The 15,509-nt window shown below is 42.8% G+C and overlaps 1 protein-coding gene across 3 annotated transcripts in view; it reads right to left on the reverse strand.

Annotated features, from left to right (window-relative positions):
* Positions 1-4,421: 4,421 nt before the first annotated feature.
* Positions 4,422-15,509, reverse strand: part of Ip6k (Inositol hexakisphosphate kinase) — a 34,624-nt gene continuing 23,536 nt past the window's right edge. For all 3 annotated transcript variants that reach the window (XM_068350709.1, XM_068350708.1, XM_068350710.1), the window contains exons 4-6: positions 9,047-9,288; positions 8,721-8,896; positions 4,422-5,794 (exon numbers count right to left, since the gene is read on the reverse strand). In XM_068350709.1, coding sequence (XP_068206810.1) covers positions 5,108-5,794; positions 8,721-8,896; positions 9,047-9,288 — 1,105 coding nt within the window. In that variant the 3' untranslated portion in view covers positions 4,422-5,107. The remainder of the gene's footprint in view (positions 5,795-8,720; positions 8,897-9,046; positions 9,289-15,509) is intronic.

Raw genomic sequence — 15,509 nt, forward strand, 5'->3', positions numbered from 1 at the left:
TCCACAGCTTCTTTTTTATTCTCTTAAATATATAAAAATAACAATTTGCTCCATATAACGTTGTTCAAGATTTGTTAAGTTACCTATATTTCGGTATGAAGAAATTTGTGTTTTACTTTACTTCGTTATGAAAACATTAAACAGTAATTTGAACTTTAAATGAAATAAATGAAAAAATCAACCCATAATATTTTCTGTCGTAGAATTAAATCTAAAACCTCTGTTCAGTCAAAAGACTACATAATCTATATTTTACCTTTGTTATATGAGATCAAAGAATGTTTCTCTCTCTCTCTCTCTCTCTCTCTCTCTCTCTCTCTCTCTCTCTCTCTCTCTCTCTCTCTCTCTCTCTCTCTCTCTCTCTATATATATATATATATATATATATATATATATATATATATATATATATATATATATATATATATAAGTAATGCCAGCGATATGTAGCTAAAATTACATACAAATATATAATCTTTGAAATTTCAATAATTTATTAGCTTTCATATCTCCCAATTTTAATTCAGTTGAAAGTTGAAACTATAATCTGCTCATTTTGGGTGTGACTGGCAGTTAAGAATATATAGGAAAAAATCAAATCTATAGAGGTAATTCTTGAATCACTATCCTTCAATAGTCCTACACTTGGGTTCCTGCAAACAAGATGATTTGGAGGAGTGGCTTATATAACTAACTTGTTAGGTGTTTTTTTTTTTTTTATTTATTTATCGAGAATGAAAATACACACACCACCAAAATTGTCCCCACCAATTCTAGACTGTTTATAAATACTCATGGAGGTTCTTCTACTGCCACAAGTTTGATTACCTCATCCCCTCTTCAATCATTTGAAACATATAAAAATTATTTTCCTTAATTAATCATCATATGCATAAGCTCATTTGTAGACAAGGAGCTTTTATTGGCAGCATAAGCATGCACAGTACAGAGGCAGCTGTCAAATTAAACAATAGTACTGTGTTAGTAAGGTGGACACTCATAAATGTGTAATACCGCCCTTTGCTACTAAATCGAGCACTGACACCTACAATTACACAGAAGCTTTGCCTGTGAGCATTGACACCCCAATATGATATAACGGTCATCCACCTCTAATTTAATTGATTTATCTATTCAATTTATACATAGTTGTTTGGTCTAATGACCTGGGACTGTGCCTACTATACTTACCACAACGAGAAGGGCCGATAAGGCAGGGCACCTTGTTTTAAACGTATTTCCCCACTTGTGTCACATCTCGCAGACCAGTAACTTACCTTTCTTTCTCCAACCTAGCTCTACCTCTTTAACCTCTTAACTTTTGTTTCACACCACCAATCGGGTAAAACTCAAGGTGTGTATTTTTGAATAACAATTCTTCACCCAAGAGGTTACTGCACTGCAATTATTCTGTGGCCACTTTCCTCTTGGTAAGGGTAGAAGAGACTCTTTGGCTATGGTAAGCAGCTCTTCTAGGAGGACACTCCAAAATCAAACCATCGTTCTCTAGTCCTTAATAGTGCCATAACCACTGTACCATGGTCTTCCACTGTCTTGGGTTAGAGTTCTCTGGCTTGAGGGTACACTATTCTATCTTAATTTTCCCTGTTGGAGCCCCTGGGCTTATACCATCCTGCTTTTCCAACTAGGGTTGTAACTTAGCAACTAATATTAATAGTACACCATTTTTCTAATTGGTCATCTCATCTTGCACTTAAATAATAATGGCCTTCCTTTCAAACACGCCTTTCATGTCATCTATCAAAGGCACTGATCCTCTCATAACACTTCTGAATTAGCCTATACACACTAACCTATTGCTACATATTCTTACCACATGACCAAACCACCTTAAAATACTCTCGTCCCTCCTTTCACCTACACTATATTTCATTCATTTCTTCAATTTACATTTCTATAAACTTATAAGTTCCTCTTGAACCACATATGCTACTTTACTAATTAGTTAATATCGGCAGATTCAATACATTTCTTCCTTTTCCAGTTGATTAAACAATCCATTCATACAGTTCAACTTTGGCTCCCAGGCAATTTGCCCCATCAATCTTGCTCATACAGTATATGCTACTACCCTTTTTACTAATCATGTTCTTTGAGTCGCCTCATCCCATCTTGACAGCATCTCTTATGTGTGCACTCACATATGAGTCAAGTGTAATCCATAACAAGAAAGGTAAGAAAAGTGTTTATAAAAGCTTATGGTGGAGTTTATAATGGATTGGCTCTATGAATTTGGACCAGAAGGCCGGGGAGGCCATTCAGTTACAGCATGAAGGAACACGCGAGATATAATGGCAATATAGAAGAAAGGAAGTGAGAACGGAGTTATAGTAGAAGGCTAAATAAAGAAGGCAGCTAAGGGCTAAAAGGAGACTGCAAAAACTGATGGTACCACCCTACTACGGGGTGGAGTTTATGATGAGATCGTTAGATTAATTCTCCTTTTAGAAATCTAAGTGTGGTTGCTTAATACAGCTATAATAAAAAATTGTGGAAGTGAAGCATGGTTGTTGGATACAAATAAAATAACAGGTAGGAGCTGTTTAAAGTATTTTTTACATTGTGTATTTAGAATAAGAATATGTTGAAAGGATGAAAAATAGTGTGCTAAGATCTAAATGGACGATGAAAAGATGAATTAATGCATTGAAGTAGTGTGGTAACATGAGCAAAAATGGAGGTAAAGAAAGTGGGTGAAGCTTGGAGCCGAGGGGATGCTGCAAAGATCCCTTAGTACACTGTTTATAAGGAAGAGACTAAAGGCGGTAAACAATAATGAAAAACGGAGAGCAAACCATTGGGAATATTGTCAAGAACCTTTAGAACCCTCTGTAGTGTAACTAACAGCCTACTCGCAACAAGGCCAATGATACTAAATTCAAGAAAAACTTTACTCATAATTTAAAAAGGCGTGCAATAATGCATTACTTTTTTTTATTTGTACAGTACTGTTGTTTGGGTATGCAATTGTTTATTAGTTGGTTAAATTTATTGCCTTTTTACTGCATCTGGAAGTTTACTTTGCAAATTTGCTGTATATGCTTTTAAGTTTGTTCAATTTGGATTGGACTAAACTGCATTGAATAATGATTTTGAGCCATATGACGAGGCACTTATGCCTGGGAAGCCCTTCAATGCCCAGATACAACTTGGGGAAACACCCCCAGTTTTGCTATTTAGTAAGTTAAAAAGTTAGAAAAATATCTGGAACTGAAATGGGAATGGAACAGGAGGCCAAAGGGACACTGCAAAGACCCAAGTAAAAACAATGACAGCAGCATACCCTATGGGATTGTCCAATTTGATTGTTTAATATAAATAAAAGCAATGATAAAATAATGATAAATGAAATTCAAAAGATCTTTCAACATACCTCACTGTTCATGTTGCTGAAGCTTGAATGAATGTTTTCCTTCAAACTAAGACAAAGTTGTCACTCAAAAACTTTGGCCTTTGCCTAATCTATTGACAATATGCTCTGGAGATTGTCACGACATATCGTATAGTGCAACTTCCCTTTACCTTGGAGGGGTTCCATAGGTCCATGTGCTGAGTCATCAGCAACCACAGCCTGGTCTTAGCTTAGGTACTATTTAAGTGTGGATGTTGTCCCTAGGATTTTCTTATAACAACTCAGTGCCTTCTCCCTTGCTTTTTCTGTGCATCAGCAACCTTTAAACTCTAAAGTGATTAAGTTCTTAACCCTGTCTCAGAACATCCATTAACAATGCATGAGCACTTCTTGGTACATATGCAGATTTCAAGTAATGGATCTTAAACTACTTCACTTATGTGTAGTAACGTAACACAATGTTTTAAGAGTATGCCAAAAGCTTTTCATGGCCCCAATATATTATTCTGTCCATGTATGGATACCTATGCCATCATCTTGCTAAAAGGAGTGGGTGTCATTTACACCCATCACAAAAGTCCAGGGACCTTTCAATTCTTTTCAGATGTCATTGATTCTTTGTAACTAGGAAAGCATCCAACGCCATTGGCTTTCATCCTCACATGTCACTTATTAATTTGGGATCAATTCTGAAAAAAATTCAGATAAACTTTAACAACTCTTATGTTTTGTAAGAAATATACAAAAGTTATAATTATCATTAACACGTCATTCAAGTATCAATAAAGCTCTATGTCCCAATGTTGAATTCTTAACAACTATCAAATTCTTCAAAAGTAGTGATTAATCAAAAAGCCTTTGAAATAATTCACCATTGTTCCAGAGGATATAAATGAATTTCCTTATATGTAGAGGTTTCACCTCTCCTTACTCATAAAATACAATACTCCAACAACAAATTTGAATTAGACCCCTCAAGATAATGCTTATAATCTTTTTACAGCCAAATAATACCAATAAAAAATACAGGATAAAGAAAATGTCACAATCACTGGGTAGGGATTTATTACTCCTAAAGTAATCTCTCCTTTACATATAAACAGCACGAGGTAAACAAGGAAAAATCCGTAATACTCTTTCCATCTGCCACAAAAGAGAACTTAACACAGGGGGTAATATACACAACCTTAGCTTTTCTGCCACAATTACTAGTTATTTCCTTTAAGAAACGAAGAAAGATATCTGCCACAACAATTTTAACTTCTTTTATGCACTGTATTCCCATTACAACTTGTTAAAACTACCAAATAGTAAAGGACCTAAAATCTCTCATCTAAAGTGTAAGGGATATTCCCAAACAGAGACTGAATCTGACATCTAATTCCTTTTTCCCTTTACAAGGATTTTCATTAGCAAGGATTTCTGGTGCTTTGGCACTGTGCCGAGTTAACATATAGCAACATAAAAAAAAAGAAATTTTAAACATCAAAACTCAGTATAAATAAAAGAAGCCTAAACAATAGGCAACTACATCTATACCTTTTAACATAATAATAATTTGTAACATCTTATTTACAAGTCATTTCTGACATGGAATAAATGTATAACTACATCTGCACACATAACAACACGCATTCATGATAGATGAATTTAAAAATGTAATGAGATGATGTCTAACATAGACAAGAACACCTTATTAGACCTATCTACATAGGTCCAACAACATTTTAATTGCTAGTGGTCATAGGTATCTCTAATGTCTTGAAATATTTTGATAAGATTATCAAGGCCCAGGGTAATTCCTTCATCTGGGCCACTGTACACCTTTGAATCTCCCATACCTTTGTGAGTGGAATGGGCAAAGTCTATTAGACGGATATCAACTCTTGGTTTATAACTTCTATTTCTCTGACGACTTTTTGACTTATACGGAGGTTCACCTTCATTACGACTTATCTGTTCTCTTGGTGCCTTGCCTCCCCCAGTTGCTGGAACATCCCTCATATAAGCTGGATGCTTCGCTCCAAGAGAGGCATTGGAAGGCTCTTTAGATTGCCAGTTCTCTCTGGTCGAATTTCCCTCTTCTACACGAGACTCTGGCCAAACGGTTCCTCTTGAAGATTCAGGTGGTTTTCCTTCCTTCTCTTTTTCACTGTCTCGTTGATGAGGCTTCAACTGACAAGGATCATAGCCATCATATAAAATTAATAAAGATGATGTGAAGAATCGGACTGAATCAAGTTTGGATATGATTGAACGCAAGTCTTCAAGTTTACATATAATTAATTCTGCTATATCGAGTCTAAGCCTTCTTCCATTATGAAGAAACTGACGTAAAGATTGTTTGAAACCCTCCTCTGATAGCTTCTGTCCATAATACTTGTTCTTACAGGTGTAGCATTTCTTTTCTCGATTATATAACTGAAAAAAAGATAACAGCATTTTATGATGTGCTGTAATTAACTTCCACAAACTTACACTGTCTTTTTAATAGTTTAAAACTTCTGTGGGATAGTATTTACTAAGGTCACTAATACATGCTGGCAATTCTAGATCATTGTAAAATCTCATTTTGGTATGAAGAAAATGGATGAAATAGATTTACTAACTTCCACAGTCCATTGTGTTATAATAATGACAGCAATGATCAGTAAGATAATTAAGAATTGATTTTGCCTGCTACTAAATAATGTTAATCAACAGGCAATTGCAATATATGAAATTCAATATGACATTTTACATCTTCAACTACTGATGTAATTCAAGGTAACTCCTATTACGCAAGTATTATGAAATAAAGGAGGAAAGAGTAAAATTAGTGAACATACATGTACTTGAAAATTATTAAAGTATTTCAACAATGCTATTACTATCATAGTTATTATAACCTATTCAATCAATTTAGTGGAAATCATTGACTAATGGGTCTTCTAAGTTTTCCTTTTACATAATTGCAACTTACAAATTATAAAACTTAAAGTTTAAAACAGACAACAACTATAGTAGTCATTGGTAACTTAGGTGCTTAAATTTTATGCACCCCTACTAAAGTCAAAGAGCAGTCTAATCTTCCATCAGAGGTCAAGGTAGTAGGGACCCAGGCTATTCATTCTAGATATTTGTACAGTAATTCTTTACTCCCAGCAACATGACTCCAGCTAGGATGCATTGATTGCACTTTTCACTCCAAGTTGTTATCAAAGAATGAACCTTCAGCCAGTGAAGAGCTTGTATCTAAAAATTTGGAAATCCAGCTGGGAGCAAAGCTGTGGATAGTGGAAGTTGTCAGGGTTAGTCAAAGCGTGTTCTTTCGAGAGACATGTCCCAACTCAAGTCACAAACAGTGAACTTCGGGGTATACAATGGCAATCCAGAAAGGGTCCAAGCTTTATATAGGGGGATGAAGACAATTAAGGAGATGCAAGAAGAATAACTTGGGTTAAATAGTCACCTGTTATTAGTGCCAAAAATTCCAATTTGTTAATACAAGATCATCAACCTTTACTTGATGAATCAATAACTGCAGGAGACCCTCTTCAGGATAGCAAAAGTTTAGTCAGTGCCCTAATCTATCAAGAAGTAAGACTTCTTGTTCTGATCCACCCATTAAGAAAGTGGTCCCATTTTGAGTGGGAAGGAACATATTTTGAGCATGGTCATTTATCTTGGATACTGATAGTCTTCACCAAAACTTTAGCACCAATGTTAGCATGAACATTTCGACCTCAGTCTAACTAAAGTCACCAAGGGTACTTCAACAACTGACTGGTGACAGTGAGAGCAGCGGCAGTTATTTCACCATTTGGATTTGCTATTCACACCATACCAAGATTTAGGCCTTCATCTCCAATAACAAATGAATGAATTTATGAGATCTAGGCTAAAACAAAAAAAAGCTAAGTTTTGGGGCACTTCTGTCTGTTCAAGGCTTTAAAGTGATGAAGGATATTTACATATTTGTAAGATAAAATTCAAGGCCAGAAAAAAAAAATTAACAAAAAATCAAGGAATTTCTAATCAAAATGGGGTATTTTTAGAAATATAATATTACAATCTCCACAGAGGACCTCAATCATATACCCTTAAAGCAGTGGGGTAGCTCTTCTCTAGGGATTAAAAGAGGCATGTCAATTAAAATATATTTTATTCATAGATCCATTTGACATTGACACAAATTACATACTGACCCATCTTCCATTTCCACTTGGTTATAAATAATGAGACCTATCTCACCCTTTCACTTGTTATCCCAAGTGGTTTGTCAAATATTCCTGAAGTAGAAAATAACTTGCTTTACAATATCCATAGGAAATACTGTCCTAATCATAAATGAGGAATTATGTAATCACATTGCCTCTTTAGCTGCCCTATCTGTTATCTCTGCTTTCCATCTAACCTTGTGTGAGCCTGTACAGCACTCAACAAAATCTCACCCTGATATGTATGTGAGAATGCAGAGGGACCAGCCAATCATTCACATCTTGTACCGGGAAGGGAAAGGGAAATATCTGTTTCAGTGAAGATGAAACTACAGTACTGTACATTAATAAGAATGAACAGCAAAACACCCATAACAAGTGATAAGTAAAAGCAAGAAAGCAATGTAACTGAGCTGAAAAGAAATTGCTAAATCCTTTGGATTCATAGAATTTGGGACATATGGCCCAGTGATGTGGCCAAGACCATTCAGCGCCACGGTGGACCTGGAGAAAATGCCTGCAGTAGCGCTATGAAGTAGATGTTAAAATAGGCTCATCCAAAAGATGAAAGAAAGGAAGTGGGAATGAAGGTAAGGTAGAAGATTGAAAACTGACAAGCTTGGGCCAAAGAACAGCTACAAAGACAATTTAGGACAATAACACTGTACCTACCATACTTTGGTACCATCTACAGTGAGCATTGACTGCAAGATGCACTGAAAGTCATGAACCTCCTGAGGGGTAACTAAAGTAACATAAGCTGTTGCTCTTCATTGACTTACCTCCTCTTATGCTGCAATGGGATACCACTTACTGTGTGATATGTTTATTACAATGTAAACTATATGGTACGTTAGAAAGATTTATGAAAAAGAAAATGGAGCTGGATGGTTTAAATTAACTCCTCATTTTCAAGTAATAATTCCCTTTCAAAACCTGTTTCACAATCTGGTAATTTCTCTCATTCATGTTTGCTTTTTTCATGAATTCATATTTCACAAAAATTAACATATATTTTGATGCAATACTGTATAAACTGGTCTAACCAGTCAAGACCACTGGAAAATTGTACCTTTAAAGCCATGATCTGTACTTACTATAAACAAAGCTAACATAATAAAAAACCATTTCAAAGGGAAAATAATCACCTGCATGCCCGCAAGTCGAACGCCTAATGTAATGGTCGTCGTGTTTGCAGCTTTAGCTGTCTGGCTTCTACGTTTGCTTTCAGGAGCATCATCGCCATATTGTCTTGTTCCCATCTTTAGATCCAAAACACATGGATATCGAAACTTGAATGTAAGGTTCTCCAGCATTATGCATTCTGAAAAATTCAGGTCATTAGTCCAAAAGACATAACCGTATGATCAAAGTCTACGAAACTGTAGACCTTAAGATTATACAGTATAAAGCAATTCTTCAAACAAGTTTCTTACTGAATGGCGAAAGCACCTAAACTATTCAAGTGGCTTACCAACAGCATTCGAGGAATCAAACTTTTGTTTGAGCTTATGAAGTGTAGTTTGATGACATTGTTGTAGCCAAGGATTATGGGTGTCAGGATGAGTGAGAGAGAGGTTTTCATCTCTAGATGAGGGTGTAGTCGTAGTTGCCGTAGTTTTGGGGCTGGAAGGAGAAGAAGGGCTGGAAGAGGGATCTTCCTCCCCTTCACTCTCTAATTCCACGCTGCTAGAACTTACACGTCTTAAACATGGGCTGAAATGTAACAAAGATAGGGTACTTGCCAATCAACTGTTTCCAGGGAATTACAAAGAGAAATTAATTTTCATCAATACATGGTTGCTTAGGTTTGAATATTCAATCCAAAACATATCACTGGATAAATTATAGGTACAGTATTACACAAATCTAAGCACAACATATCTATATAAAATGCTGTTAATTGGAGTTAAAAACACTAAGATTAGGAATGATGGCGAGTGATTTTGATCAAACTACATACACAGTACTATTCAAGAACAATTAGAATTTTTATTTTTCACTCAAATGATAAACTTGAAAGTTCCTAACCAGCAGCATTATAAATTCTCATTAAAAATGACTAACACCAAAGAAATGACAAATTCGAAGATAATTTGTATTTTTCCTAACCATACAAACCTTAGCTATTTACAAAGGGTTATTACTTTTAGCGTAGCTGAAATGGCGAGCCATTAGAATTTAACGAGGGTGTATTACCCCCGCGCTAGTTAGCGGGGGGGTAGGGGAGTGGTAGCTAGCTACCCCTCCTCCCCCTCACACACAGGTGAATACTCACTTTCACTTAGAGGTAGGACTTGTCTTGGGGGACAGGGCTGGCGGGCAAATATGTGTAAATAGCTAAGGTTTGTATGGTTAGGAAAAATACAAATTATCTTCGAATTTGTCATTTGTTCCGTAACCGAAATACAAACCACGCTATTTACAAAGGGTGACTTATCCCTTAGGAAGGGTGGAAAGTCCCCAGCCATACTGGCTTTGGCTTTACCCGGGGACTCAGAATCCGAGTGAGTCGCACTCGAGAAAAGGAGTCCCTGCACCTCACAAGTTCCTTGCACCGCAAGGAACCATGTGGCCTACGTAAGCTTGTGTGTGAAGGAAGAAGTGTGACCCGTCTTAGGCAGTTGACCTGGAGTTCCAGAAGGAACTCTGGGTTAGGACGTTCCCAATACCACCTCGTCAGGGTATGGGGGACGCGACAGTATTGACTCAATACTCGGAACACAAGGAAGCATGGTTTACCTGCAGAGGTTCGAGGTCAGCTATGCAGAGACCAGGATGCTGCTTCCCCGTAGAGGGGATGATGAAGAAAGAAGTAAGGGCCAGACATACTTCTTTCGTTCATGCAGACTAAAACCTGATAACAATGCCCTCAACCTTCTGCTACCTGTCCAAAAAGGAGCCTGAGGTTAGACCAGCTGTTGTGTAGCCACCACAGAGCGATAGAAAACGTATCGAGACTCCTGTGGGTCACGCCCTGCAGGAAGCGGGCTGCGAAGGTCATCAGACGCTTCCAGACTCCAGCTTGTAGCACCTGCGTCACAGAGTAGTATTACTCGAAGGCGAGGGACGTTGCGATGTATCCAACATCGTGCTGTAGGGCGACGTGACGGGGGAGGGTCTGAAGACAGGTCGAGATGAATGTCCTTGAGTCCGGGCTGAAGAGGTATACTGGTGACTCTCCCCCCATGTCCTCCTTGTGTTCCCAAATCGGCTGCAACTGAGGCCAAACTGCAGCTGTTCCCAGCACTAGCCTCTCGATTCCTGTACTGGCAAGAAAGAGAAGGTCTTGGGACATCAGACACAGAATGGAGACTCAAAATCTTGAATGAATCGGACCGAAGGGTCGGGACCCTCAGATTCTGAGTCTAGCCAACAACTCAGGAGCGAGCCTGAATGTTGCCTTCCCCTCTTCCTTAGAAAGGGGGGGAGTAGTAAGAGACCAAGAAGATTGCTTACACACTGGCCGTGGCCAGAGTGAGCAGAAGACCCAAGGCGGAATACAATCCGAGGCCTGTCGTAAAAGGGTCTTGAGAAGATCTCTTAAAGGACTAAAAGTCCGAGCCATGCTCCAAGTTGGAGGTCTTCCTCCGACTAGGGCAGGGACGATCGTAGCTTCGCATGAGCGAGGATAGATCCAGCGGGCAGGAAAAAGTTATTCCTTTAAGCCTGAAGGTCAGGGAAAGGCTGAGCGACAGGCTTCATTGCCAAGAGCGGAAAGGAGTTTCCTCCCGCCGAAAGGCAATAAGACCGTTATTGCTGGAGAAGAGGCCTCACGGGAAGAGGTATATCTCCCACGGCACCAACCACCTTAGACTCTTCACTTTGCCTGGGAGACCCCTGTGGATGACTATCGCAGATGACGCGACCTCCGTACCGCGACTGTAGCGGGTTGTCTCTTCTAGAGGAGGAAGCGTAGTGTCTCCAGGCATGAAGCCGAAGCGACGCCCCGGTTCGGGAGAGATGTCGCAGTGTGGTTGCTTGAGTAGTCTGCGCCGTGGGAGAAGCTCTCCCGGGAGTTCCGTCAGGGGAAGCAGAGGGTCCAGAAACCGTTCTGCGCATAGTCCCAGTGGAGCTCTCCCATTGAAAGGTTGACAGACAACCTGGTTTTGTTGAGACCCATTGTCCGCAGACAAAAAGGAGGGAAGACGCAGGCGTCGAAGTTGTCCCACCATCACCGGAATGCATCTTGCCAGAGTCTCGGGGTCTGAGACTGGGGGGAAAACTAGCGGAAGCTTGAGGTTCCAAGCTGTCGCGATCAGGTCCCCCAGACCAGCACTTGCTGGTTACCCAAGGTCAAAGACCCCTAGGTACACTCTCTCTATGAGGCTCTGCTCGGATAGTCTGAGAGAAACATTCCCCTGCCTGGAATGAGAGAGCCGATGGTGGGATTGAGAGAATCTCAATCATCCCGGTATCTCTACTGCAAGATGTGAAGGTGTGAAAATGCGTCCCCTGCTGGTTAGCATGAAGTCGACACGCAACGGGGCGACTTGGCAGGAGCGGTAGGATCTGAAGAGGGGCCAGACTAAGGCCCTTAAGCCTGCCTGAATGATGGAGAGGTATCCTTCAGGTCTTGACCATAGGCCTGGACCGGAACATGCCCCCCCCCCCTTTCCTTTGACGAGTCCGAGAACCGCATCAAGAATGTGGGGAAAGGACGAGAATATCCACTACCATCAAGAGGCTCCATAGGTCAACACCCATTGCAGGTTTAATAGTTCCGCTGGTCCCATAGGGCCAGGGAGTCCGGTTAAACATTGCCTGAAGCCACCGGAACTTGGATCGCCCCACATGGAACTTATCCTGAGGCGACCGTTCGGACTATAAACGGGTCAATGAGGAAAGAGGAACTAGGAAACGTTCCAAGGTAGGGCTGAAAACTCTGCTTGACTGAGAACAGGTACTGCGACTCTCCTCAGTCTTGCCACAGTCAACCGAAAGGAAGGCTCGGAGGATGTGGTAACAGAATCTGGCGTCCCCAGGTGGTCACCCATCCAAGTACCGACGTTGCTTAACCTCGCTGGACGGACGAGAAGCGGGGTTTCCAACGTGGTAAGGCGGTTGACTCAATATCATGGCCAGATACTCCAGATGTTGAGGCAGAGGAAGAGAAGGCTCCAAGCAAAATACCATGAGCCCACACTCATGGTCAGCATTCGGAAGCTTTTCCCGGCGCTGAAGAAGGTCGAAACCCGAGCCTACCGGAGTTGACCAGCCCTCCAAACAGCAGAGGAGGCGGAAGTCTGCACCTGAGCGGCCAAGAGGAAGGCAGGGAGAGTTCTCTGGGGAAACAAACCTGCTATGCCACGGCGGGATAGCCACACTGCATCATAAGCAGGAATACTTGCAGTTTAGGCTGAATTCGACGAGCACCCTGGAAGATGGATGGAATGGAAACTGAAAGTACCCGTCCTTCCGATCCAGGGTTAAAGGAGTCCTGTCGCCTCGTTACCAGTCTGATCGATTCTGCTGGTCTACGCTGGCCGAAGTTTGTTCGACAAACTTGATCAGGGCTGAGAGGTCGACTATGGACATCCCCTCTCAGATCCTTCCTTACAAGAAAGGATCGACTGAGGGGGCCGGGGGTGAAGCCGTCGATGATCCTAAGGAAGACCTTCGCCTAAGGTATGGATCATTCTGCCCAACCGGGCAACTCTGCTGATGCTATGGCATAGAGGTTCAGAGACACTGAATTCGCTGACAGAGACGGCAAGCGCGATATCCTTGGCTACTCACAGAGATTGTGCGGGAATGGGCATCGGGAAGCTGTCATTCGGATGAGTAACCTTAAGCATCCTCCCAGCGAAAAAACCTGCAATCCTAGAGTTCGTGAACTCCTTTTAGGACTATGCCCCCCCCGGGGGAGTCTCCCGTGCCATCTGTTCCTGACAGGAGGAAACTGCAATTGGACACCTTGTCCCAGTTGTCGTAGCCGATAACTTAGGCCGACGTGGTTGAAAGAAAAGGGAGCTGGAGCCCTGCAGAGTCTGGAAGAAAGCGCCTTGGAGGAGTGAAACCGGAAGTCGATTTACTCCGCACAGCAGATGTCTAAGTCTCTGTCCTTGGGCAAAGACAAAACTCTTCTCAAGGATGGAAGGGTGTCTGAGGTCGTTGACCTCCACAGATGAGACACCCGAAGGAAGCCTTCAGTCAGCGTGTCCAGATGGTACAACATCGAGCTTGTCCGCAAGTAGATACTTAACGACGAAAGGCCAAGGTGCCTGAGCTCGAGAGGAGGAAAGTACCCTTGATCTTCCTGTAGCTTCCTTGAACCAAACCTCGGGCCGTAACCGAGGAGGGAAAGAACCTGGTAAGCTCCCAGAGGAAGAGGTAAGCAGTCACCCCTTGTCCGATGGAGAAATCTTGAACGGAAAGCCCCCCCGCCAAAAATCCTTCCAGGGCGGGAGAAGGAGAGAGTACTCGTGCAGGAGAGGGGACCCTCGAGACCGACCTCTTGGGAACCAACTTCGCCCTGGGGGAAGTCACCACGAAGTCCACTCCTCTCTTTCTCTTCAGCGTAGGAGAGACAGCCGCTGGTTTGTTACCCTGGCCGGTGAGTGCTGGTTTCATAACCCTCATTAACGCCCGTGCCAGCGGATCAAACCATGTCTGCTGCTCCAAGGACACAGAGTCCGAAATCCTCGCTAAGGTGAAAGGGATCGGGCGATCCTTTGGAGAGGACACGACGGTTCCTGCCTGAAAAGAAGGTGGGAAGAATGCTGTACTGACCTGTCTTCGTCCTGCACTACCAACCTGTGCTTGGATGGAGGTGATCCCGAGTGCCGCCTAGGAGCACGCGTCCCTGCTGCTACCACCGGCTGTGGAATTCGCCGCGAACTATGGTCGCGCGAGGGCGAACGGTCGCGCGGGCGCACAGGCGAGTGGTCGCGCGGGCGCGCAGGCGAGCGATCGCGCGGGCGCGCAGGCGAGCGATCGCGCGGGCGCGCAGGCGAGCGATCGCGCGGGCGCGCAGGCGAGCGATCGCGCGGGCGAGCGATCGCGCGGGCGCGCAGGCGAATGGGCGTGAGGGTGGGCAGGTAAATAAACACGTGTTCGAGGCGACGAACGCAAGCGATGGCGTGACGGCGAGGGATCGTGCTGCCGCGTAGGTGAAGAAGATCGCTAGCAGCATGTGTAGGTGAATGATCGCGTGATAGGGTGCGATGTTGATCAGCATCCGCAAGAGGGCGAGCGTTCAGGGTTGTGCGATGAGGAGCAGCATGCGTAAGCGGGCAATCGTGCAGGGTTGTGCGATGGCGAGCAGCATGCGCAGGTGAATGATCGCGTGAAAGGGTGCGATGGTGATCAGCATCTGCAGGAGGGCGATGAGGAGCAGCGTGCGTAAGCGGGCAATCGTTCAGGGTTGTGCGATGGCGAGCAGCATGCGCAGGTGAATGATCGCGTGAAAGGGTGCGATGGTGATCAGCATCCGCAAGAGGGCGATCGTTCAGGGTTGTGCGATGAGGAGCAGCATCCGCAAGAGGGCGATCGTTCAGGGTTGTGCGATGAGGAGCAGCATGCGTAAGCGGGCAATCGTTCAGGGTTGTGCGATGGCGAGCAGCATGCGCAGGTGAATGATCGCGTGAAAGGGTGCGATGGTGATCAGCATCCGCAAGAGGGCGATCGTTCAGGGTTGTGCGATGAGGAGCAGCATCCGCAAGAGGGCGATCGTTCAGGGTTGTGCGATGAGGAGCAGCATGCGTAAGCGGGCAATCGTTCAGGGTTGTGCGATGGCGAGCAGCATGCGCAGGTGAATGATCGCGTGAAAGGGTGCGATGGTGATCAGCATCCGCATGAGGGCGATCGTTCAGGATTGTGCGATGAGGAACAGTTGAGGGTCGCGCGATGGCGATCAGCATCCGCAGTTGAGGGTCGCGCGATGGCGATCAGCATCTGCAGTTGAGGGTCGCGCGATGGCGATCAGCATCTGCAGT

Source organism: Palaemon carinicauda, chromosome 27, assembly GCF_036898095.1.
Source record: "Palaemon carinicauda isolate YSFRI2023 chromosome 27, ASM3689809v2, whole genome shotgun sequence".
NCBI classification, from domain to species: Eukaryota; Metazoa; Arthropoda; class Malacostraca; order Decapoda; family Palaemonidae; genus Palaemon; species Palaemon carinicauda.